General features: G+C 36.4%; 1 protein-coding gene across 3 annotated transcripts in view; it reads right to left on the bottom strand.

Annotated features, from left to right (window-relative positions):
• MAN1A2 (mannosidase alpha class 1A member 2) overlaps window positions 1-25,547 on the bottom strand; it is a 266,574-nt gene that overhangs the window by 3,824 nt on the left and 237,203 nt on the right. For 2 of the 3 annotated variants that reach the window (XM_039841311.1, XM_039841309.1), the window contains 4 exons: window positions 19,006-19,121; window positions 15,032-15,248; window positions 10,970-11,142; window positions 7,372-7,487 (listed from right to left, as the gene is read on the bottom strand). In XM_039841311.1, coding sequence (XP_039697245.1) covers window positions 7,372-7,487; window positions 10,970-11,142; window positions 15,032-15,248; window positions 19,006-19,121 — 622 coding nt within the window. Of the gene's footprint in view, window positions 1-7,371; window positions 7,488-8,453; window positions 8,969-10,969; window positions 11,143-15,031; window positions 15,249-19,005; window positions 19,122-25,547 lie in introns of those variants that run through there. The other variant, XM_039841310.1, reaches the window with a different exon arrangement.

The raw sequence follows: 25,547 nt of genomic DNA, 5'->3' as shown, positions 1-25,547 counted from the left end.
TAACTAATGTGAAAGTCTTAGATAACAAAAACTATCATATTAAAACCACCGTTTTAAAAACAGGATCTTAATTAAATACTAGTTTAGTGGGTTGAACAGTGCCCCACCCCAATTCCACCTGGAGCTGCAAAATGTGATCTTATGTGGGAAAGGGTTTTGCAGCTAGAATCAGTCAAGGATCTCAAAATGAAACCACCCTGGACTTAGGGTGGGCCTGGAGCCCAACGACCTGTATCTTCACCAGAGAAAGGAGGGGAGGTTTGGCCCCAGAGACACGAGGGAAGGTCATGCAAAGACAGAGGTCATCTGCCTGAGCCAAGGAACGCCTTCGGAGGGAATGATGGCGGATCTCTGGCTCCGGAGCTGTGAGAGAGTGAGCTTCCAGTAAGCCCCCAGCCTGCGGTCACGTTACGGCCGCCCCAGGAGTCTCGTGCGAGCCTCATCCTACCCTCTGGGGCGGTCCTGGGGCTGAAGCACTGCTGCTTGGTCCCAGGGCTTTGGAACAAGACTGACCACTTCCAGGAAAATCAAATGCTGCCCAGAGACCAGGGGCTGACACTAGACTTATAAAAGTTTATGACAAAATCAACGTTTGAAATTAAAGTAATACAGCTAAACGACTCTTTTTAACTTTGGATTACACATTCAGAGAAGGATGTCAAGGATATGGCATTTTATTACTTTTGAAAGTTATTTAAATTTAATATTTAAAGTATATTATTGCTTTAGTATACAGTAATAGTATAAAATAAAGTATACTATTACTTTATTTAAATTTAAGATTTTTTTAACTGGATTTTAAAAATGCGACAATTGGAGAAGAATGATCTTTGCTGTGAAAGTTGAGAAAAGTCTACAATCTAAATTCACTAGCAAACTACTAGACGTTTTTTCTTCTAATAAAGATTTTTAAAACTATAGTTCGTGGTTAGAGATAACAGATGACGAATATCATTGACAAAAGCCTATAAGCATATAAAAAGATGCTTAAGTACTTCAGTTTTACTGGCTGTCTTGCTTACTTTCTAGCTATTTTTTAAATGCTACTTACATATCTTTTATCTTTCTTTTATGTAAAGACAAGATGCTCAGAGGAGGTGGTGGCACCAGAAGTCATCAACACAAATGTTAATGCTCACCGAAATGGAAAATTTTTCCGAAAGAAAAGCCAACCGACTCTGAAGAGAAACATTTAAATGTCTATAGAGAAACAGTAAGGCTAAAAGAACCAACCACCAAGTTCATGTGCTCTTAGTCCTTTATGTTGATAAATGAGCCTTGATGCCCCTGAATTCTTAAGTTCAGTAGGGGTCAGCATACTCACATTGCTGTAAAACAGATCTTCAGAACTTTTTCATCTTGTAAAACTGAAACTATGCCCTTTAAACAACAGCTCCCCTTCACCCCTCCATCAGCCCCTGGTAACTACCCTCTACTTTGTTTCTATGAATTTTATTATCGATATTGCATATAAATGACCTCATACAGCATTAGTCTTTTAGTGACTGGCTTATTTCACTCAACATAATATCCTCGACGTTCATCCATGTTGTTGCTTCCCTGATTTTGATTCTAGACTCCTAACTCCCATTACTTGTAGTGAATATTTTTTAGTCGGTCTAATTTTTTTCCTATTTTTTAAAGAAAGGTAGCACTGATTTTTCTCAAGTTGGATCCCTCTTTGTTTGACATGACTTTCTGCTTTACCACACCTGTTAGCATCTTATATACCATTCAGCATCACTTCAATCTTTCTTTATGACTGCTCCAGCCCACATCAAAGTTCCCTGCTCTGAATTCCTAAAACATTTATAATCTATTTAGCACTTGACTGTGTACTTTTTACTTTTGCTGACGCTGTCCACAGCCAGGAGTGGGAGATTTCTTAACTAGACTGCAAGATCCCCACGGGTAGAGTTTCTGTTTCATACATTTGAATTTTTAAACGGTACAATTCTGAGAAGAGAACAGTCACTTAACCAATGCTTGCTGAGCTGACTTAGTCTGCCGATCAGCCTTCAGGAGTAAATGAGCAGAGAATGATGGAGAACAGGACACTGGATACTGCTTTTCTCATCCAGCTGGAAAAAGAGCGCTTCTCTCACGGAAGGAGGTGAACTTTAGGGTCCAGTTACAAACCAGACAAAACGAAAATGGAAGGGAATAGTGGCTTTGTTTTTCAGTCTTCCCTCGAACGATGTTTTCCGTGCCTAAGAATCTCCACCCCAACGATCTCATTGATTCCTCCCTCTCCCCCAAATATTACTTAGACACTTTTGCTCACACACTCTAAAAGCTATACTACTCTTGATGCTTTCATGACAAAACTATTACCAGAACCGCCCCTGAATCTACTTTACCCTGAAGCTGGCTAACTGTGCGTTTATTCGCTTGTACTGAATAACAGTAGCTGTAAAAAAGGACAACTAGATCTAACAGAGAGTAGGCTAATAACATCAGCAACGATGTGCGTCCTCGATAACCATTTACTAGTTTCCCCCTTTCTCCCCACTCCAACATTTTACTATAAAATGTTCAAGCCCACAGACATTCTGAAAGAATTTCACAGTGAAATCCACATATATTTACCTCCTGGGTGCTACAATGAACATTTTGGTACATTTCTTTATCACAAGTCTATTACTCTATTCATGTAATACTAGCTTTCTTTGAAATACTAAAATATTCCCCTTAGAAAAAGCAGCTGTAAACCTGGCTAAATTATCAAGAAAAACTTGCTCAAGAAAACTATTTGCAAAGAGAAAACTGGAAGTCTCGCTGGAATTTTTTTAAACACCAGGCCAAGCTTAGAACAATAAACTTCAGGTAACGATATTAACTTGAGTTTTGAGAGGGAGACTGTTGCTGCAAATTTTAGTCCCTACATTTCTATCTTCGCCAACTCTCCTTTAAGAAGAACCATGATTAAAAACATTTAGAATTTTGTTTAACAATAGAAAATTATTTGATAATAATTATTTATCTGATAAAAGCAAGTTAGATAACATTAGTTACTATTAAGGGAAAAATCTGAAAATTTCTATAAAGAAATAATTAACAGCAAGATATTTACGTGTAGCCAAATGGTAAACAAACATAATCCTTCTTCCCTCTGATTCTTTTCAAAGGCATATGACTAATAAACAAAATGTGGTATGTCTATACAACAGAATACTACTTACTGACTGAAAAGAATGAACTACTGATATATGCAACGACACTGATTAATCTACAAACATTATGCTGAAAAAAATGCCAGATGAAAAATAAGTCTAAACTGCATGGTTCCGAGTCTATGAAATCCTAGAACAGGCAGCCTGCAGTGACAGAACGCAGCTCCACGTCTGTGCGGAACTCCCTGCCAGACCAGCGTGCAGATGCTCCATATTAACTAGCGTGGCGGTTACCCAGGCTCGCATATTTGCCAGAACACAATCAACTGTACATTTAAAATACTTCAGTAAGGCTGACTTTCAAAGTTCAAAAATAAAGATTAATGGAAAAGGATGGGGAACAAATAACCTTATTATTTGTTATTGCGACATTAGAGCAAGTTGGGTTGTAGCTCCCTCTACTGTAGCAAAAAAAAAATTGGCAAGGATATTTCAAAGTACAATTTTGAAACTGAAAAAAAAAATGCTTACATCAAATAGTACTAAGTGAAATTCGCTGTGTGTGTGGCGTGTTCGGGGTTTGGACTGCACCGTGACACTGTGGTACGTCCTACGGGGGATTAAACGATGTGGATGGAGACCACAGCCCCGATCCCTCGGTATACCCTGCGGAGACTGCACTACACAGAATGGCAGTGTCCCGACCTCCTGGGGTCCTAGCTATTCCTTGTACTGCCTGCTCTTTGTCATATACTATAGGTAATTCCTTGATCTCTGATCGCTTCCGCAAAGGGTTTGCCGGGTCACAGGCATCAGTGGTTCTCAAGGTGTGATCCTCCAGACCATCAGACCACCTGACAACTTGTTACAAATGCAAATTCTCAGACCCCACTTCAGACCTCCTACTCCGAAACTCTGCTGACGGAGTCCAGCAGTCTGTGTTTTAAGAAGCTAGTGTGCACTATATCCGCTTTTCCCCTTCATGCGGGAAACAGACCCACTGCCCTGACTCCTCCCCTTTTCACATCTTTCCTTGGCCCCTTCTTCTTGGTTTACAAATTCCTCGATCCATTCATGATTAGCTATCTCCCAGCACTAACAGAATTTTCAGTTCAAGCCCTGAGCCCCAAAACCAGGAAACAAAATAGGTCTATTATTCTCTTCACCTTACCACTCCCATTTTTGCCAGATCTTATAAAATCGCTGTTTCTCAGCTGTCTGTCTTGGAATGAAATGATTCAATCCTTTATTCAACAAATATTTAATATTGAAACATAAATATGTGGCCTCACCATAGATGCTAGGGAAATGAAAACTATTAAAATACGCGACAACCACTTTCCTCATGGCGTTTATGTTCTAGCTGGGGAATGCCTGAGGAAATCATACGGTAAGTTAGAAGTCAGGTGCTATGCAGAAAAGCAAAGTCAGGGAAAATAAGACGGAACAAGGGAGCAATTCGAAATTTCATACAGGAGGATCTGCTGCTTAAAGCAAAAACGAAGCATCCCGCTCGGTGTCATTTTCACTTTTTTGAGTAGCTAAAACGCATGGATTGTTACCCTTTAATGAAGTCATAATGAATTCCAACTACTTGATAGAATATGCAATCTTAAGTTAACACTTATTCAGCTTCTGCCGAAAGCCTATTTGAATTAATCGATATACGAGAAAAATCTATGGAGTCATACTACTCTTCATTCCTCTGTAGAGTTTTAAGCTTCGCCTTAATAAGAAAAGCATAAACCTACAACCACATTAGTCTTCAAGGAATGTCTTGATTCAACTGTATTATGCTATCAATTTTTATAAAGAGTAAGTAACATTAAGGGTGTTTTTTATCTTCTACAAGATCAATGTTTGACAGTATTTATCATCATTTATTAGGTTGAGCCATATGAAATTGCCAGTACCCAACTGTTTTTGACTTTTCAAAAAAAGCAATTCCATGCGGTTCACGTAATAGTTCAGTATTTTTTTTTTAAATGAACTATCGAATCAAGTCATCTTACAATTTAGCAATTGGGAAAAATTTTGTTTCATCCGTTAAAGTAATGTGTTCTCCCAACTCAAAAAGATAAAAATGGCTGCTTTAAGCTCAGTGCTGAACGTGGTACTCAACTGTGATAATTTTCTTACCCTAGGTTTTGTTTTAATTATCTGTATAATTCCACCGCTTTGACCTTTTCTGCTTTTATTGATCCACATGTATATGAGTTTTTCTGAAAGTGAGTATCACAGCAATTATGTATGTATAAACGTAACTGGTTACCTAGAGTACCGTGTTGAGATAGATTCTTCCTAAGCTTGGCAGGGAAAAGTACCAAGGTCAACTGCTGATATTCCACACATATACTGGAAGGGAAAAGGCAGCAACGCCACACATTTGTAGCCCTATCCCACGCGCTAAAGTGCCCAAGGTCTGTACTGATGAGGCATTCAAGAATGAGTTATGAAAGTCAGTCGCAAGAGGCGAGATCTGAACTGAACTGAGGAACAAGAGAGGGGCACTAACTGATAGAGAGGGCGAGGGCATTCTTGCCGGAGCCAATACAGTATGAAACAGACCATGAAATGCGAAGGAACGAATTTCATGTACATATATCCACATATCCATATGTGTAAACGTTTATATATACAGATTACCATGGTTTAAGGTAGAATCTATAAGTGTGATAACTCTATTGTGATTATGAAGGATTAGGCCCTTTTCCTCAAAACTCTTACGTAAGTATCAGAAATCTGCTAACTTGCAAATTATAGAGCAAATTGTTTTTAAATAAGTAGTAAAACTGTATAGGTGCACGCATGCGTGTGTGTGTACAGACATACACACAGGGGTGTGGGAATGTGGCAAAAATTAATAACAGGTAAAACTAGGTGAAGGATACACAGATACCATTGCACTATTCTTACCATTTTTCTGGTCTTAAAAAAATAAGGGATGTTACATCATTTGGGTCAAATTCCATAGCTTACAGATGTGATAACTGAAAGCAAATTGTATTTCCACATTCATTCATTAAGTTAGAGCGAGTGTCTAACTAACGCTCCCACGGTTATCTTCCAGCCCAGCATTCTCTCCATGTCTCACAGTCTCAAGCCTAACCACACGGGATAAATCAAAACCGGCAATGACCACCGGCGGGGAACTGCCCGCCATCCACATGCTCTGTGCCACCTCAGCAGGCATAACGGCCTGCGTGAGGGCCAGCCGGAGATGTGAACAGGGGCGAAACAAAGAAACACTGTAACGATGACCATAAGGACTTGGTGATATATTAGGAGAAAAAAGAGATAATTCTATGATGCACAAACTGAAAAGATGGGAAAATAAGAGTCTAGGGACAATTAAAGAAAAATTGGAATAAGACAGCCATTTCGGGTAAGAAACTTAGTTTGAGACATGAAAATTTCAACTGTAGTATAGCAAAATGTCAACTAGAAGTAGACTAGTAGGTACTCTTCAGGGGGGTGGTAATTTTTATCCTTTTTATCTACTGATATATCCGCAAGTAACCTGAACAACGCCTGAACGGAAACATTTTTTTGAATAAATCGAGTGACAGTTCATGAGACATTCAGGTACAGATAGACAGGAAATAGAAATAAGAATTTAAGAGATGGTATCAAGAGATTCTTACTTTGTAGCCTTCAGGGAAGTGGACATGTTTCAGGTCTCTACCTTCTTCCGGTTAGTCTACAGACAGCTCTGTCTGGTTTTCAGTTTAAGCCCAAATAATAATGTTATCTTTTTTCTTCTCCAGTGTTTCCGTTATGTGTATTTTTAGAAGAAACTTCATTGGAAGGATGGGAGGTTAGGGTCATATAATCTCCATAACTATTTTTAAGCGATTTCATCAGCTTAGAACAGGGAGTTCAGGCGTGGTTCCAGGACCAGCATCATCAGCACCACCTGGGAGTTTGTCAGAAATGCAAATTCTTAAGTTCTACTCTAGACCTCCTGAAACTCTGAGGGTGTGTCCCAGTTATGTGTGTTTTAAGAGGTCTCCAGGTGATTCTAGGGCAAACTGAAGAGCTAAGGACAAAATAAAGGTAATACACTCTTCTTTGACAAAATATCTACCTCACAGTCTAAGTCGTTCTTCTTGAGATGCAACTAAAAATTTAAGACCCAAGTACATAAGATATTTGCAATAAAATTTAGTGTAATATATTACGTAGCCATAATTCAGCCTGTAGTGACTATACAGCAAAACCAGCCTAAGATAAAAATTTTTTAAAGGCATCCACTTACTTTAATGTTTCAGCAAGAAAGAAGCTCTGTTGTACATCGTCATGTGCGGGAGTAGAGGAATAAACATCCTTCACCCCAGAAAATCCACCGCTGACTCGGCAATACTTTTCAATAGCCTGTGAAAGAGAGCGGACAAAAGAACCAATTCCACAGAATTTCAAGTTTTGAAGGTCAAGGCAAAGAATCACAGTCAAAAGTTCACAGAGATCCATTCTTAAATTTGGCAGTTTAAGAATAAGATTTATTATCAAATGGAAATATTCTCCCACCGGAAAAATTAACTGAGGTATCCTCTTTCCTGTGGAATTTCTCCCTCTTCAAAATTCTTTAACCTTTTAAAGACACCTTATATTTTCCTAACTTAGGAGTCAAATTTAGGCTAGTCACACTATTAGACACTTGTACAGTATAATGAATCCTCATTAATTCTACAAATCAAGAGGGAGTCAGTTGGAATGAAAACTTCGAAATGCAATTTCATCACGTCCAAGGATGAACAATCATCTAAAACATGCTAAAAAGAAGTATTAGTTAGGAACTCTCCATAGTAACAGCAATAACATTTACTGCAAACAGACTATACGACAGATATTGTATTATCATAATCCCATTAGTTAGGCATTATAGGTGGGACCGACCTGAAGGAAGCACCCGCTCACACATCTGCAACAATGACAATATTAAGAGGTAATAATTATGAAATATTGACTACGTGCTGAAGGCTCTTCCAAGAGCTTTACACACGTCAACACTTAAATTTCCAAAAGCCCTATGAGATTGTCTTAGCAGCTGCACTTTTCAGATGAGAAGGCTGAGGCAAAGAGCAGCCTGCTCCACATTTCTAACTACCATGTTCTCCTGCCCGACAGGCGGCTAAGATTCTTAATTTACAGCTCTTGCTGCATCTTTGAACATGTCTAAATAAAATACACTGAATCAAATGGAATCTATTCAAAACGTAGTTAATTCTAAGCAACCAAATATCCTGCTTCTGCAGGTATATCTTCCTCCGCTCCCGAATTAAGCCATGAAGAGTCGCGAGCACATGTCCCCCTCTCTACCCAACCCCGAGATGCTGTTGAATGAAGGTGTGGTGGTGGTTGTTTCTAGTCTTGCTACTTTTCTTACTCTTCCGGTCTTCCTCCTTTCTAACGAAAAGCTACTTAACACTGAGAGTGTTTATTTAATCAAACTGTTCTTTCTTTTACATAGTTTCATTTTGATCATAGCTGGGTATTCTGACCAAAGCCTTCTTACCAAAGGGCTTGGTACTTCTCCCTGTCTAAACATTTTAAACATGTTTTAATACGAGGGTTTTTAAACACTGTCTTCTTCACAACAGTCATGTGTCTTTACTGCCATCGAACTGTCAGAGCAGTTTGGCGATACTGAGAAAGGAACAGGGAGGCACGGCTAACCTTTGAGCCATTCGGAGTCATTCCTTGAAGGCAAGTTTTCATGCATCATATACTCAGGTTTGGACGTGTGGGACAGCTGACGCTGCAGAAGACAAGAAGCCACCGCTCTGTCTCAGCCTGTCTTCTCTTCAGTCTTCGTACCCACCAGGGGAGGCCCCCGGCGGGCAAGAACGCTAATCCCGGGTAAGACGTGAATCCTCTTCTCTCGTGTCCACCCCACCTCCCCCCTTTCTCATCATGCACACTTTTGAAACCTGAATTTAAAGCATAATTATATCAGGTATTGTTCTTTGTACTTTGAGTCTGTGTTCATATAGGTTACATAGAAGCAAAATTTTAACTCCTGTAATTCATATTTGGACAGATAAAGGTTAACATTTGAGCTTGTCGACCCTCTTTTTAATAGATATGAGTAGGGTCCTACTTTAAGAAGGTGCACAGGAGAAAAGGACCTTAGAGAAGAGTGAATTTTCCTACAGCGTTTCTCAATGAGGGGACACGTTCCTGCCACCGCCCCTCACCCTCCTGCCCGTGACTCAGATACATCTCCCTTATCCCTCTAAATAAGAACCGTTAAATATTAGGGGACATTCAAGTCAGATTCGTTGCATGATTACTTCACCTATCGTTTCCCCCATATAAAGTATGGCTGGATTTGCATAAGCATTAGTAAGCCACTGCTACCCACAACAGAAGTGTGTGTCTGTGTGTGTGTCTCCAACTCCTGAGGCGCCATGGCAAAGGTCTGGCCATCTTCCCATCTGCGAGGATTCTCTTGCACAGTTTCAGTCACAGCTGTGTTCCCAATTCTCGTGTACCCCTGTGTACCCAGGTAGCCTGGGAAAAGCAGCATCAATAAACACTGCATCTGTAACCACCTTGTTTCCATTAATATTCTCTTATAGGGCAACTCCATAAAGACTACCTAGGTCTGAATGACAAACGACACGTAAGTGTCCTCACCTTAGTTCGAGTTTTTACCATGTCATTCCTGGATTACTGCGGTGGGCTCCAGAACCCATCCATCTGCAGATCACGACTGACCCTTTCATTTGGATAGCGCCCACTAAAAAGCCTTCGGTAGCGCCTTCCCCTCTGAAAAATCTTAGTGGTCCAGTAACAGGTTCTTACTTAGGGAGCATTGGTGGGTAGGGGACAGTGATCTAACAGGCTCTTCCTCCTTAGAGCTAAAAGAAGATCTAACGGGCTTTCAGACAGGCAGAAGACTGTCTATCCCCAGGTGAGAAATGCTTATGTGTGTGTGTGTGTGTGTATATGTATATGTGTATGAGAGTCTGCTCTTCCAGAATCACTGTGTACACGACCCTTCACTGGTGTGTAAGGCCATCCCCACAGTGGCTTTGAATCACTCTCCCTTTGCTCAGCACTGTGAAACCTTCTCTTTACATAAATTGGTCTACATTCTGCCCTAAAACATATCTTGGGCATCCTCGTCTGAGTTTACTAAAGCTATTTATCTCACCTAGAATTCCCTCACTCTATCTAGACTGCAAGCTTAAGTTAAATAATCTGAATATGAATATTCATCATAGGTAGTACTATTTATCATAACACTTCCTTGCTCCCAGTAATAAGCTATACTTTCATGAAGACTAATGATTTCTTCCTCCCGGGCACTGACAGCCATGAGGTTCTCCAAAAGGTGAGTATTTTAAGAGTAAACTACTTGCTTCCATTACTTACTTAAAAATTCCTCATTTCAAATATTTATCTTTGTCCTTTAATCTAGAAAAATTTTAACAATTCGCCGATTCTTCTTATGGAGATCCAGTTAGGAGTTACTTTGAACACAAGCTGAAATGAACAGGGAGTAAACGACCCAGGCTGTGAATCTGGGCAGTTTCGTAATGTTTTGTGTTTTTTTTTTGGCGCTGAGACATTAATAGGCAGGTGTAGAAATTTTATAATCATAGTAAAAAATTGCCTTTTAAATGGCTCTTTATAGTTACTCAAGTATAAATGAGTGAATATGAGTAGGAAAATCGTTGTAATGGAGAATCAAACTGGATTCTAAGGTTTGCTTCTGCTGCTTAAGAAACTGAAACTGACTACCAGCGTTTCCATCAGATAAACGGAAGTGGCCCCACGGTTACGGAACATGAGGTGACACCGATGAGGATCCATGACGCTACAGGAGGGCTTGACTGTGGCTCACTTACCAGTGTTGCCTCCCAGCCCCACTGCCTGTATCTCGGGTCGTGAGTGAACCGCCACAGGTACCAATAGGTTTCGATGACCTCTGGACGGAGGATGTAATACTTCTCGGCCTGCCGGACTGCCACGGCCTCGACTGCACCGTCGAACTTGAAGGACTCGGGGCCCAGCTTTAATGCTGCAACATGATGACAGGAAGAAGTGAGCACAGCGAACCATTTTGGTTTTTTGTGCCAGAGCCTTCTTCCTCCTCGGAGGAAATGGAGGATGATGGAAACTTATTTTTGTTGTTTTATTTTTATTGTTGCTGTTTTGCAAAATCGGTGACTTTAAAAGAGACACATTTGGCTTTCTTATAATAGACTTATAAATATTCCTATTATTCTGACAGGAAATATATCTCATAAATAATGTACATCAATGTACTGCTAAATCTAACTACGCGGACGAAAATCTAGTAATCCTCTGGAAGCAAATGCGAAGCTAGACACAGCACATTACCTATTCCATCTTGGTTCGAAATAACATGAGACAGATAACTGCACTGTGCAGAATTATTTTTTAAAAGATCATCTTAAAGTCCTTTTAATATAACACACACGTAAGAAAACATTCTAGAGCTCAGATCTTGAATTAGATTAGTTGTAGATTACATACTTTTGTAAAGCATACTATAATACACAAGAAATGATACATTTTAAAACTTAAACCAGTCTTAAAAATAAAATCACTTCTATAAAGCCTCAGTACACACAGCAAGGAAGAGGTTCAAATTGCCAATCAGTAATGTGCCCACTTATCAGTTTGAATAAAACGTGGCCATTACACATATATTTCAATATGACATACTATTCCCTGAATGGAATGATTTCCATTCAGGCTGGAATACAGCACTACATGAAAGGCTTTTTAAGAATCTCTTTCTAATCACACCCAACATCCTAAACCTGAACAAGTAAAAGGGTCCTTCACTGGGATGCTGAAGTCGCACACGTAGATTACCACTCTCGGCGGCCATCTTTCTTTCTTTCTACTAGGTTGCAATGGCGGCAAATACTTTCAAGGTCTCTCACCTCTTTTCAGATAATACTGCACATTTTCATATTTTCTCAGAAAAGTAGCAAAAGGACTATAATGTTGGTGGACCATAAGCGAAATTGTGCCATAGGCGTTGGCAAGACATGTGCTGCTGTGGCCAGATTTCAGCATTTCAAGCGTGACACTGTAAGCTCTGAATAACCACAACTGAAAGGAGGTGAAAATAACAGCCATTCTCACCATCATCTCCCGCCCCCGAGAAAAAAACCACAAAACTAAAAACACTGCAATGATGATAGTTCTATTAAAAGTAAAACACATGATCCAGAAGAGTTAATAACCACGGTTTATCTACTGCTAAGTCCTGGAGAACTAAAGCAAACTCAAACAGGGTTTTTTAACCTGACGGTCATAACTCTATAGGAGAGTTTGGGAGAAGGTGACAGTGTTGTATTCAAGAAGCCTCTGAAATTGTACCCAGAACCTTATGTGTTCACATAAAGCACTGACTCAGTGAGATTTGAAATTAGAGATAACCAACAAATCATCAATATTTTATGAGAAAATTTCTATCCAGCTACTGACAAGGTCAGGCATACAGATCAAATTATTTGGCATTTAGTAAATAAACACTTTTAAAATGATGATAAAAGTCAAGCATCACAGACACTGAGTAAGGTGAGTCACTCTGTGTGGTTTTCTCATGTATTTTCTTTCTCAAAGACGAGGGATGTTTCGAAGTGATCATGTGGCATTTTCAAATGTTAATCTTAAGGCTAACTTTGTTTATTTATTTATTTTTCCTTAAGGCTAACTTTAAATTCAATAATAACTTCTATAATTATAATGATAATATCATTGGAACTGAAGTACAAATTGGCTGCATGGAACTAACTTTAAACTTCTCACTAAAAACTGTACTTCTCTTATTGGTCATTCATAATTTCACTAATAAAACATACCAGAAAGATACAAATTTGACCCGTGGAGATTTGGTAAGTAAAAAAAGTACAAGCCTAAATTATATACATATGACATTCATTATTTTGGCCAAATCACTGGTTTCATGTTTCTGAGGGCATTATTTCTTAGGTGCTTTTTTAAAAGAAATGTTGTAAAAACTAATTTTAGAACATTCTAACATTGAACATTGCACTTAATTTCTATTCTCTATCTGAAGTCTCTCACTTATATTTGATATTTCATTTCTAAAAGAAAAATCATGAATCCAATAAGTAAACAGTGAATCAAAACCATAAATAATTTAGTGCCTAGGTATGAAGAACTCTAGAGGATGCAAAAAAGTCATATAAGTTAGGTAAAGAAAGGAGACATGCCCAAATAAAAAACAATTAAGTAAACTATCAAATGTGATGAAGGTCAGAAGACAGACAAGACAGTTTTAGAGAAGGCACAGATGAGCTGGGAAAGCCATGAGGAAGTGCCATGCACATGCGTCCTCCCAGACAGGCAGAACCCGCTGAGGTGGAAAAGCAAGCACACTCAGGTTAAAGAAAGACAAAAAGCACACGGAATTGGGACAGGCAATTTGACCACAGTTATAATGGACTAACAGTAAGGGAAGACTTATACAATTCTCCTGCATCCTTCCCTATTAACTTCCTTTAGGGAAAAAATAGTTGCAAAAACTCTGAAAATATGTCCAGTACTCCATGTTCAATGGATCTTATGTCCACTGGACATGTTATATGTACCTGCATAATGACAAGTCTTATTTATCATGGGTCAAGATGCGAGCATTGAATGTCCAATCTGGAACTTAATGTTTTACTAATTTGAGCTATGTTTTAAATATATAGTTAATACTCTGTATCAACACAATAATATAATTTAGCTTCTGTTTGTAACTCAGATCACTGACTTTACATGTATTACCCACTCTTCAACTATCCTAAAATAACATCTGCTTCAATGTCCTTTTGACTCAGTTACATTTTGTTATGAAATGGAAATCTTGATTTAGTTACTGAAGGAACTGAAGGGGCAACTTCACCACAAGTTCAATACCTTATTATATAAAAATAACTTGACGGGTTCTACACCAGAATAAATGTTAAGCCAATCATATTTGGTACCTGATGATAAATTAACTCTAAAACAGAAATTCAGTTATTTAATAAAAAGCAACAATTCAACTTCCGAAATCACAAATAGAAATCACAGGTTTTTAGTCTTTCAGGGAACTCATTATCCATTATTTCATATAGAAACACACATTTTTAAAGCCAGAGAAAATCTGGGAAGCTCTGGTCCAGTGTTTTTCTATTCTATTTTTAGGCTTTATAAAAACCTGATTGCCTTCTCTATCCATGAAATTTTAATAATATATTCTGTTTGCCTATCTACGACTATATGTATATCTATCTATGCTTTATACATAAAAACATTTTTTCATCCCCAAGAACTAATTTGTATCACCACTGAGAATCATTTCATTTTCTAGGTAAGGACGCTGAAGCTCAGAAATATTACATATTTGCCTAAAGCAATGCCAGAAGATCTTTTCAATTAAGGGCACGAACAACTCAAAAATTATTGATGAACTAAGAGACAAACTACCGGTCACCTAAATACTCACGACACATTTAGTGTAACTACTATTCCTTTTCGGTTTTCTTATGTTCATAAGAGGAAAAGGCAAGTAACCTAAAAAGGTCAATTTTGTGTCCTTTTAAGTAACTCTTTTTATAGAAGTTGAAATGATTGGCTAAATGAATTCTTACTAGTTACTAAAATAATGTTACCCCATGCATCCACTAATGCTTTATTTCTTGTCTTTAAAATTTCTTCAAAACTTTTTAAAACAAAAACAATAAAGTTTAGAAACAATAAAAAGAAGTAATGCAAATATATATTTCCAGAATTAAAATTCAAGTTCTTAAGAAAATAACTTACTGTATTAAACTATTTTGAAGTCAAAATGCCTAATATTTTCCTTCTAATTTCTGAAATGTTTTTAACTTATAGGTTATTTTGGACTATGTAATTAGCATTATTAACATTCTTACCAGTTCTGTCATATGACTCATGACAAGTCCGTGCAATTTCCGCCCCTAGCTCTAAATAATGACCAGCTTTATCCCTGGAACCATCTGCTCCCAGTGCAAACATTCCCCCTGCAAAGCAGGCCAAATGCCCCATCTTCTTTTCCAAGTGCCCGTTCTTCCATTCTCCAATAAAGGTAAGACCTCCACGGGACTTCTTAATAAGATGTTTTTCTATAGCCTACAAAAAAGAGAAGATGTTAAAAATTTTAGAAGCAAAATGTTAGTGTTCAACCTTACTGTATTCTTCTGGCTATCATAAAACCTTGGTAATGTGACATTCCATAAAGCAGCAACTTCCCCAAACTGGAAGGCTTAATTTACGATAAGTTAATTTTTAGAGTGAGTAATCAAATTGCATAAATTTGAACAAATACCCCAATCGCTACTATAATAAGACAAGGTAGAAGAGAGGTAAGAAGCCTGAAGATTATCTTTCTTCTGGAGCTAAATGAAATCCATAATAATCAGTCAACTGAGATCATGATGACAAGTTAGAAACCAAAAGGCTCTGCTGATTTATTTTCTATTTCATACATCAAAAACTGAATAGGAAGAATACCTAAGTTAATCAGAAAAATATAATTTTGATAATTAATTAAAATGGTTTCTCCTTTTCCACTTAACTACACTTCTTGTCAAAGTACTTTAAAAAAGCATCAATAGGTGAGGCAACGTGATAGAGCTTACAAAACTAATTCAGAGTTCGAACTTAACTCCTTAGTCCTCTACTTTGCAAAATCAGCATCTGGGATACTGGGCCATGTTTAAGAGAGCCTGTATGATAAACACAGTCCACCTTCCTGGAATGTCAATTTTACTCAAAAGACATGGGAATGGCGAGAGAAATATTTTATATTAAACTTAAATATAACACAAAGTAGAGTCTAACAATTACATTTAATTTTAAAAATGAGATTTTTAAGAGCTTTGTTACTTTGGACTGTTTTCACCCACATTGCTGAGAGGGTCTATAATATTAATTCTCCAGCTCTAGAGGTTGGTCTATGGAAAAGTATAAAAGTTGCATTAATTCAGTTCTCTTTGGTGTAAATTATTTATTATATGACTAGTGACCACACTTTTCTGACAATAAAAAAGAATTAGAGTTAACCCACATTTTACTATGGGATGTTGTCTAACAAGCTCATTAACATTAGTTGTGGAAAAAATTATTCTATATTCTTTATAATAATGTTTTACAGAACTATGAGGACTATGCCTTATTCATCATCTTATACTCCACAAGGCCTGTGACTGTAATACGCACTCAATAAGTGTTTCATTAATAAGTCATTTTTATAAATAAATGGTAGATAACTGTATTTGACCCATTAGGGGAGTAAGGACTGGTTGAGAAGCAAAATAAGGTAATACCATTGGATTATAAATTTTTATTGTTGTTGTTTTCTTTTAACCATAGTTAAAACTCCGAAGCACAAATAAAGATTAGTGTTTTGAGCATAGGGACAATGTTTTTCATCTTTGTGGACCTCGTGGCATCTAGTGTGTTTTCCACATGTAAGGCATTCAATAAATGCCTAAAGAATGATAGTCATAGTTTTGATTCTAAACCACTGTATAATATTTTTGTCTTTTTGTTATTTCTGTTGATTATAGTATAAATCTTACTATGCTATAATTAAAAGATATCAAACATATCCCCATGGACCTACTAAGATTAAAGTAAAAGGTAGGTAAAAACAGGATTTTTACCAGTAAGTCATGTACAGATGCCTGAAATTTCTTGTATGGTTCTCTTCTCTAAAAATATGACAAATGTCTAAGAGTTCAACTTATATAAAATGCAAACTGTTGAACTGCAGTTAAGAGTAGTATCACTGCCCTTCTTTTAAGTATTAAACAAACCTTCACAAATGTTGGCCTTACTTTCTTGCTCCAAAAGGGCCTTTAAAAAGGTATTTTTCTTAATATTTAAAAAATTAAAGACTAAATATAAACTTGATCAGAATATAAAACCTATAGCTGTACATAATTTTTACAAAGAAAGCTCATTTGTAGGAACCAGGGACTCGGGTATCCATAATGTAGAGGAGGATGAGACGAAGATGGAATAATTTATACAGATTAGTTCAGAAAGGCATATTTTAAAAAGGATTTATTCAAATTAGAATGAATCTCAGAATTATGTACTCTTATCTTTTCCATGCATTCCATATGTCATTGATTTTACAATCTGCATATATTCTGTCTCCTAATATAATTGTTATCAAAGATAATCAACATTGAAAAAACTTCATATATGTTTCAAAATGAAAGCTGGCCAACTGGTTATCTAAAAACACACTAGGTGCCCATTTGATACATAAGAACTAATAAAAACAGGACACAGAAAACAAAAATGGTAACAGTTTTAGAAAATATAACTTATACAGCAGATGATTCAGGGAAAATAATTTTAATTCACGAGACTGACTTTCAAAACAGATATCATGCCTTTCAAAGTATAAATGATTTCAAAAAATAACAAATATAAAATGTTAGGCAGAATTAAGTAAAAGAAAAAATGGTTTTAGATTCAAAATACTACATGAAAGCAGCAAACTATGAAGAAAAAATGATTACATGGTATATATGTCACACTTTCTCAAAATAAAAATATTAAATATGTTCATTTATTTAATACTTACTGAATACCTACTGTTTCAGGATTTGTACTAGGTGCTGAGCTATTGATAAATTGGTCTGCCTTCAAGGAATCTACTGTCTGGTGGGAACAATTAAGGGCTATTTTCAATACTAGGATTCTAATATTACATTCTTCCTAGAGAAGGACATTTTTAGATCATATTTCTAGGCTTAAAGTTTAATAACAGAATAAAACTCTCCAACTTTTCCAAATATAAGTCTTCATAAAGAATTTTGGAAGTCGCGTATTAAAACATACATTCTTGATTACATAACGATTCAGCTCAATTTCTTAATTAACACAATCTCTCAAGAAACATTTATCTAATGCCTACGATGGGCAAAGCACTATATGCCACATATTAGTTCAACTCCTCTGCATTTGTGTAAACAACTGCAGAAAATTAGTTCCTTAAAAAGTAAAGATATAAAGTGGGTAATAAGAACCTTAGTTTACTTTAAAGACAAAACAACTGTAACTGAATACTGATCAATGACTATAGGCAGAATTGTATACACTTTGTAGTATATATAAAATATACAACTTTTAAAAAGTGGTTAAAATCATTAAATGGATATAGGTTTACACTGGATAAGAAAGCAAATAACTAAGTAGTTAACACACTTTTCTATTCCAGTTTTTGCTTGGAAATATCGCATATAAATGTTTCCAAGAATGAAACCTGTTCCAATTTTAAACTGTCACAACACTGCTCCGAGCTTATGTTAATATGAAACAACAAAGCACAGTGGTTAAGAGCTCTGGAGCCAGACTGCCCAGTTTCGGGTTCCATCATTTATTAGCTATGCGACTTTTAATAAGTAACTTAACCACTAGGTGCCTTAAGGTCCTCCTCTGTAAATGGTAGTAAAGATTAAATAATGTCACATATTTAAAAGGAGACAGGACAGTGCCTGGCATGTGGAAAATACTATGTAAGTGTTTCGCCCTTATTATTTACCCATAAGGCTCTCGATGTGCAGGTTCGATGGGTCATTTGAAAGAATATGTATGAAAATGTATGTGAAGTCGGAAGTTTCCCAGTCCCTGTAGACAATAGTTAAAAGCAACTAAAATACATTCTCAAACATAAATATGCTACAGTAAATTCTTTAACAATTTCTTTAAAATACCACAATAAAAGGAAAACTTAATATGGCTTCTAAATTAAAATACTAACAAACTCTACAGGGAATGCATATCATAAAATATAAGATGTTCATCTGTCACTATTAAATGCCCTGTATATTCGATATGTTAAGTAGGTAAATGTTCTGACAATAATTACCTCAATAGCATCATCATACATTCTTCTCGCCTCATGGTCTGTTTTATCTGACATCAACCACGCTTTCAGTAAGTATTCGTAAAAACTGTCTCCCAGCCCGCCAACTGATGTATGATCTGCAATGCAAAACAAAAGAGAATGAAGGCAGAGAAAAGAGAAGACAGAAGACAATTAAACAATGTTTTTCCAATTATGATGAGTTATTACAGGTCAAAAATTTTAAAATTATATTGACAGATCTATTTCTAACATACTTCAAATGCAGTCCAGTAAGAGTATACCATAATCACTCTCCTCTACATGTGTATCCAATTTCTAGAAAATCTTTTTCTGCTGGATGTGGTATTTCACATATTTAGTAGTCTTTTCTTCGGTCACATAGTTTGTACATTGTCACAAATCCAAACATTTCCAAATTGAAAATAATTATCTTTTATATATTAATGGCTTTAACTATATAAACTATAAGAGTAAATAGAAGAGATATACTTAAATCTGATGTTAGCCAAAAAGGTCATTTTTCTACAGGATGGTTAATGGTGATTTCTGTGCCATAGGCAGCAAATTAAAATAAATCTACACACACAAAAAAAGCCCAAGAATTCTTCTGTAATATCCCCTTGCATAATATAATAAGCCGTTGAATCTGATGCCCTCGATTACTATTTAGACAGCTATTAGTACATATTTGTTTTTTCTAGGTATGTTCTTATTCTATCCCATCTATACTTTTAAACCTATCCAATTTCACACCATAACTCCCAAGGCTATAACCATCCTCTTTTATCCTTAACTTTTTATAAATCCCGTCCTACATCCTTGAACTTTGTTTAAAAACTCATATTCTCCCTGCACGAAAAGAAAAAAAATCACATATAATTCTTCAAGTATTCATATAGTATTATCATTGGTTTTTTAAATTAGTGAGGAAACGATGGACTATTCGGTGGTTTATGGCAACAATTGTCTATCTGATGGAAAATGTATATAAATATTTATATCTTAGCTCACAAAAATAAATTTGTGGTGGACTAATGATTTAAAAGTAAATACAAAACTTAAGAATACCAGAAGAAAATATCTGCTCTTCTTAAGCACATGATCTTAAACAAAACACAAAATGACGGAGCCATAAAGGACAAGATTTACGGTGTCACATGGAAGACACGAGGTACCGTAAGTGAATCTGAAAGACAAGAAAGAGAATGGGAGAAGCCATCTGCAACATACACAGCAGAAACAAGGGTTGTGTCCAACACAAAGAACTGACAGCTGAAGAGGAAAAACTGACATAGAAACACATGTGTAATTAACAAAAAAGAAACACGAATTGATAGTTAACATAAGAAAGGAAGCCCAACCTCACTAATGATTAAAGAAAAGCAACTTAAAACAAGAAGAGAGCATTTCTGCCTATTGAACAGGCAAACATTTTAAAAACTGGTAACATCCAATATTGTTAAGGCTGTGGTTTCTAGTTGTTGAGATTGGAAGGCAATTCTGCAGTGTGGCTATCAAAACCTAACCCAGCTTTTCAAGTTTGGGAATTATGCTATAGCAATACTTGCACACACACACAAATACAGATCTAAAAGAAGAAGTTCCTCACAGCACTAATGCCATTAGTAAAAAGATAACCTCAGATGTCTAGAGAAATGGCCACATAAATGATGGTATAAACATACTATAGCGGACCATCCCATGAAACCATTAAAGAGAATCAGGAGAATCTGTAATCTGATGCTGGAAGATAATCTGATGCTATTGGGGGCGGGGAGGGGAAGCAAGTTTCAGAATAATATAGTTTGATAGTACTAAAAAACTATGTTTAAAGAATGTGACTGTCCATGTAGAAAAGATTTAAAAAGATAACTGTCAACAGTGGTTACCTTTCAGGAAGGAGCCCATCTATTTTTACTTTATATGCTGACATTATTGAAACACATGTAAACTTATGTAATTAAGTCATGCTTGAAAAAACAAAATAAAAATTATAGAAGGTGGGAAATACAAAGACACTCATAGTGGTAAAAGCAGAAGTTTCTATTGCTTGCCAGTGGAGTAAACAAAGACGTCTAGAAGTTTCCTCCAAGGAAACAGGGGAAGCTTCACTGTGGTGGGGACCGGGTATGAAATTAATTTCCTAGACTCGAAGGAGGGAGCAGAAACAGCTGCACAGCTGAGACCGGGGTAAACGGCTATACATTTGGGGAACCAGATGCATAGTATCTTCAGAAAACTGAGATTCTAGAATAAAAAAGACCAAGTTCTGAATTGATGAACCAGTGGAGGTAATAAAACTGCCAGCTATAGAGGAATAAGTGGGGAGAATGGAAAGTCATACCTACCATGAAGCCCTGACTCAGATGAGCCTCCAAATGAAAATTCCAATGCATATGAGAAAAATGTGTCATGAAAAAATTGCTAACAAATTCAACTATACAAAATAGGAGAATTCACTATACCAAGAAAAAGCAAATAATGGAGCAACCTTCTGAAAATAAGGTTAAAGTATACTTTAAAAGTGTCCTAAGAGAAGAAAGAAAATACACATAGTCCGAACCGAAAATTACACTGAAAAATTAGCAAATATAAAAGTTTTGAATACACCTATTTGAAAACTGACAGATCGATCAGGAAACAAAATAGATAATGAATCTGAAAACGGCCTTGTTTAATATGCTGAGAATTCTGAATTACCTGAAAGGAAATTAGACTCTCTGCTAACTACGGGCACACTGATGAGAGACATAGCTCAATGTCCAGATAAAATACTTTACACTACTCAGGTGACTGCAGAAAGAATGAATTTTGTGAAAATACTCAGATACCCAGTTCCATTCCTCTCTTCTCTCTTTAAAGAGTGTGAACTTACTGCTGCGTCCTTCTCATCAGCTTGCTCCTTAACCCCCTGCGTTCTGGCTTTAGCTTACACCACACGGCCAAACCAAACGACACTCTGCAATTTAATAGTCATTTCTCAGTCCCAACACATCAAGTAAATTTTAAGTGTGGGATAAAACGATTAGATCACGCGAAGGGCGTTGTGGAGGACGCATCGGAACGGGGTGGGACTGAATCGAGGGAGGGAACCGAAGGCCTAAATGAACGGAAGGGAAGAGGAAACGAAGGAACAGATTTTAGAGGTGCTAAGAAGATAAAAACAACGGGCAGGAGTCTGGGCGGACTGTCATTCTGGCACAGGCCAGACAAACGTAGAGTGTGGGCAAATAAGAGGTCACAAGGAAGACTACATTTTAAAGAAGATCAGATAATGAACTCAATTTTGTACGTATAGTGCTCAAGGTACCTACAAAATAACTGGGAAGAGACATCCTAAAATGTGAAGATGTGAGTTTAAAGCCTAAGGAAAATCAGTAATGAAATATATACCTCATTTGGTTGCACTTCTCAGATACTGAGCTTTTTACAAATTGAATGTCTGTGGCAACCCTACATCGAGCAAGTCTGTCGGCGCCAATTTTTCCAGAAGCATTTGCTCACTTTGTGTCTCTGTCACATTTTGGTAATTCTCACAATATCTCAACCTTTCTCATCATTATTATATCTGTTATGGTGATCTGTGGCCTTACTACTGTAATGGTTCTGGGTGCCATAAACTGTACCCTGTGACGATGGACGTACAGACAGACATTGCGTGTGCTCTGCATGCTCCACTTACTGCTGATGCCCGTCTCTCTCCTTCTTGGTATTGACAGATTAGACAATGCATAAGAAAAGACGAGTGAACTTGAAGGCGCTGCAATAGAAACTACTCAAGATGAAATTCAGAGAGAAAAAAATTCAAAAAACAGAAAGTAAAAAGCATCAGTGAGCTAAGTGAAAATAAAAACACAATAGATCAGAATATGTGGGATGCTACTACATCAGTAAATGGGAGAAAATTAATAGCATGAAATCTTTTAGGGGAAAAAAAGGTTTCATATCAATGACTTCAGCTTCAACCTTAACTAGAAAAAGAGCAACTTAAACACAAAATAGGTAAAAGAAGGCAAATAATTAAGGTTAGAGCAAAAATCAATGAAATAGAATCTATAGTATGAAGGGAATAAGGGAATATTATGAACAACTTTATGCCAACAAATTAGAAAAGTCAGATGAAACAGACAAATTCTCTGGAAGACAAAAATGACCAAATAATCTGAACAACCCTTTATCTGTCAAAGAAACTGAAACTATAGTTAAAAAACCTTTCCGAAAGAAAATTCCAGGCCCAGATGGTTATATTGGTAAATTCTGGCAAACATTTAAGGGAGAAACAATATCGATTCTGTACAAACTTTTACAAAAAAAAAAAAAAATGGAAGGTGGAAGACTTTTACAACTCATTTTGAGGCCAGCATTATAATATACTAAAGCCAGCAAGAAAGAAAGCTACAGAGTAATATCTCTCATTTAACAAATCAAAATAAGAAAATAGTAAAAGAATACTATATCCGGAGTGTGCTTTATCCTAGGAATGCAGGGCAAGTTTAACATTTAAAAGTCAATGTAATTCACTCTATTAGCAAACCAAAAAAAAAAAAAAAAGAACACAGATGCAAAGCATTTGACAAAATCTGACATCCATTCCTGACAAAAATTCTCAGCAAACCAGGTAAAGGAAAATCTTCCAACTCCCAAAGAATATTTACAAGAAAACCTATAACTAGCATCATACTTAGTACTGAAAGACCACATGCTTTCTCCCTAAGATCAGAATACAAGACAAGGCTTTTCACTTTTCTTAAACTTTAGACTGCAGGTTCTAGCAAGTGCAATTAGGCCAAAAAAATGATTAAAATATATTTAAATAAATGACTTCCATATTGGAAATAAAGAAGTAAAACTGTCTTTACTTAGAGATAACATGGTCTATATAGAAAATGTGATGCCATCTACAAAAGAGCTGCTAGAACTCAAAACGCAGAGTTAGCAAGTTGCAGATGCAAGATTAACACACTAAAATCGATTTAACATATATATTATAAACAAAATATCAAAAACGGAAAAAAAATACCATTTATAATACCATCAAAATATGAAATATTTACATATAAATCTGGCAAAACATTTGAAAGACCAGTAAACAGAAAACTAAAAAATATTTTTGAGAGAAAATGTAAATAACAGCTAAATAAATATACAGATATAATTTGTTCATGGATTAGATGTCAATAGTGTCAACAGTGTTAAGACGGTGTTAAAATGTCAATTCCCCCCAAACTAATCTGCAGATTTCAATGCAATTCCAATCAAAATCCCAGCACTTTTCTATAAAAACTGAAAAGGTAATTTTAAAATTAATATAGAAATGCAAAGGACCTCAATAGCCAAGACAATTTTGAGAAAGGACAAATGTGGATGGCTACCATTACTTGATTTCAAGACCTGTAATAAAGCTACCCTAATCAAAACAGCACAGTATTGTTATAATGATAGGTAAATAGATCAACAGAACAGAATCCAAAAATAAACTAATACCTATACAGACAACTGATTTTTGACAAAGTGCAAAAATAATGTGGTGGAGAAAAGATAGCCTTTTTAATAAGGGGTGCTGGAATAATTAGATAACCATATGCAAAAAAAAAAACCCAACCAAAAAAAACCCACCTTTTATTCCTATACAACAATCAATTCAAAGTACATTACAGGCCTCAATATAAAACCTATATTTATAAAGCTTTTAGAAGAAACACTTTTAGGAGGAAATCTTCATGACTTTGGGTTAGGCAACGATTTCTTAGATGTGACACCAAAGAACAATTCATGAAAGAACAGACTGATAAAATGGATTGCATAATTGGAATCTTTTGCTCTTTAATACTATTAAGAGAATAAAAAGACAAGTCAAAGCCTGGAAGAAAATACTTGTTGAAAATAAATCTGATAGAGGACTTGTATCTAGAATATATGCCAAACTCTCAAAACTCAGAAATTAAGAAAACAATCAGTTTTTTTAAAATGGGCAACTAGAAAGAGTTTTGATCAGAAAATTCACTAAAGATAAATGGATGACAAAGAGCATGTGAAAAGATGTTTAACATCATTACTCATTTGGGAAGTACTAATTAAAGCACAATGAATGAATCACTACTACATATCTATTGAAATGGCTGAAATGAAAAGACTAACTGTACCGCGTGGTGGCTAGTGCGTGGAGGACGCTACGGACGGGACCGTGAAACGGGACGTGCACTTTGGAAGAGTTTGACTTTGGAAGAGTCTGACGATTTTTTTAAGCAGTTAAACATTCACATCTACCACAGGATACAAACGTCCCACTCCTAGGTACTGACTCAAGAGAAATGAGAACGTACGGCCACACAAAGGCTTGAACGTGAACGTTCATAGCACCTTATTTGTAACAGCCCCAAACTGGAAATAACCCAAAGGTCTAACAACAGGTGAATGGATAAATGAATGTGGAATTCCACAAAGTGGAATTCTACTCAGAAATACTGATATACGCAACACAGATAACTCTCAAAATAATTATGCTAAGTGAAAGAAGCCAGACAAAAATAGATCGCATATAA

Source organism: Pteropus medius, unplaced genomic scaffold, assembly GCF_902729225.1.
Source record: "Pteropus medius unplaced genomic scaffold, Ma_sr-lr_union100, whole genome shotgun sequence".
NCBI classification, from domain to species: domain Eukaryota; kingdom Metazoa; phylum Chordata; class Mammalia; order Chiroptera; family Pteropodidae; genus Pteropus; species Pteropus medius.
Note: the sequence above shows the minus strand (reverse complement) of the source record. Positions and strands in the feature narration are given on the sequence as shown.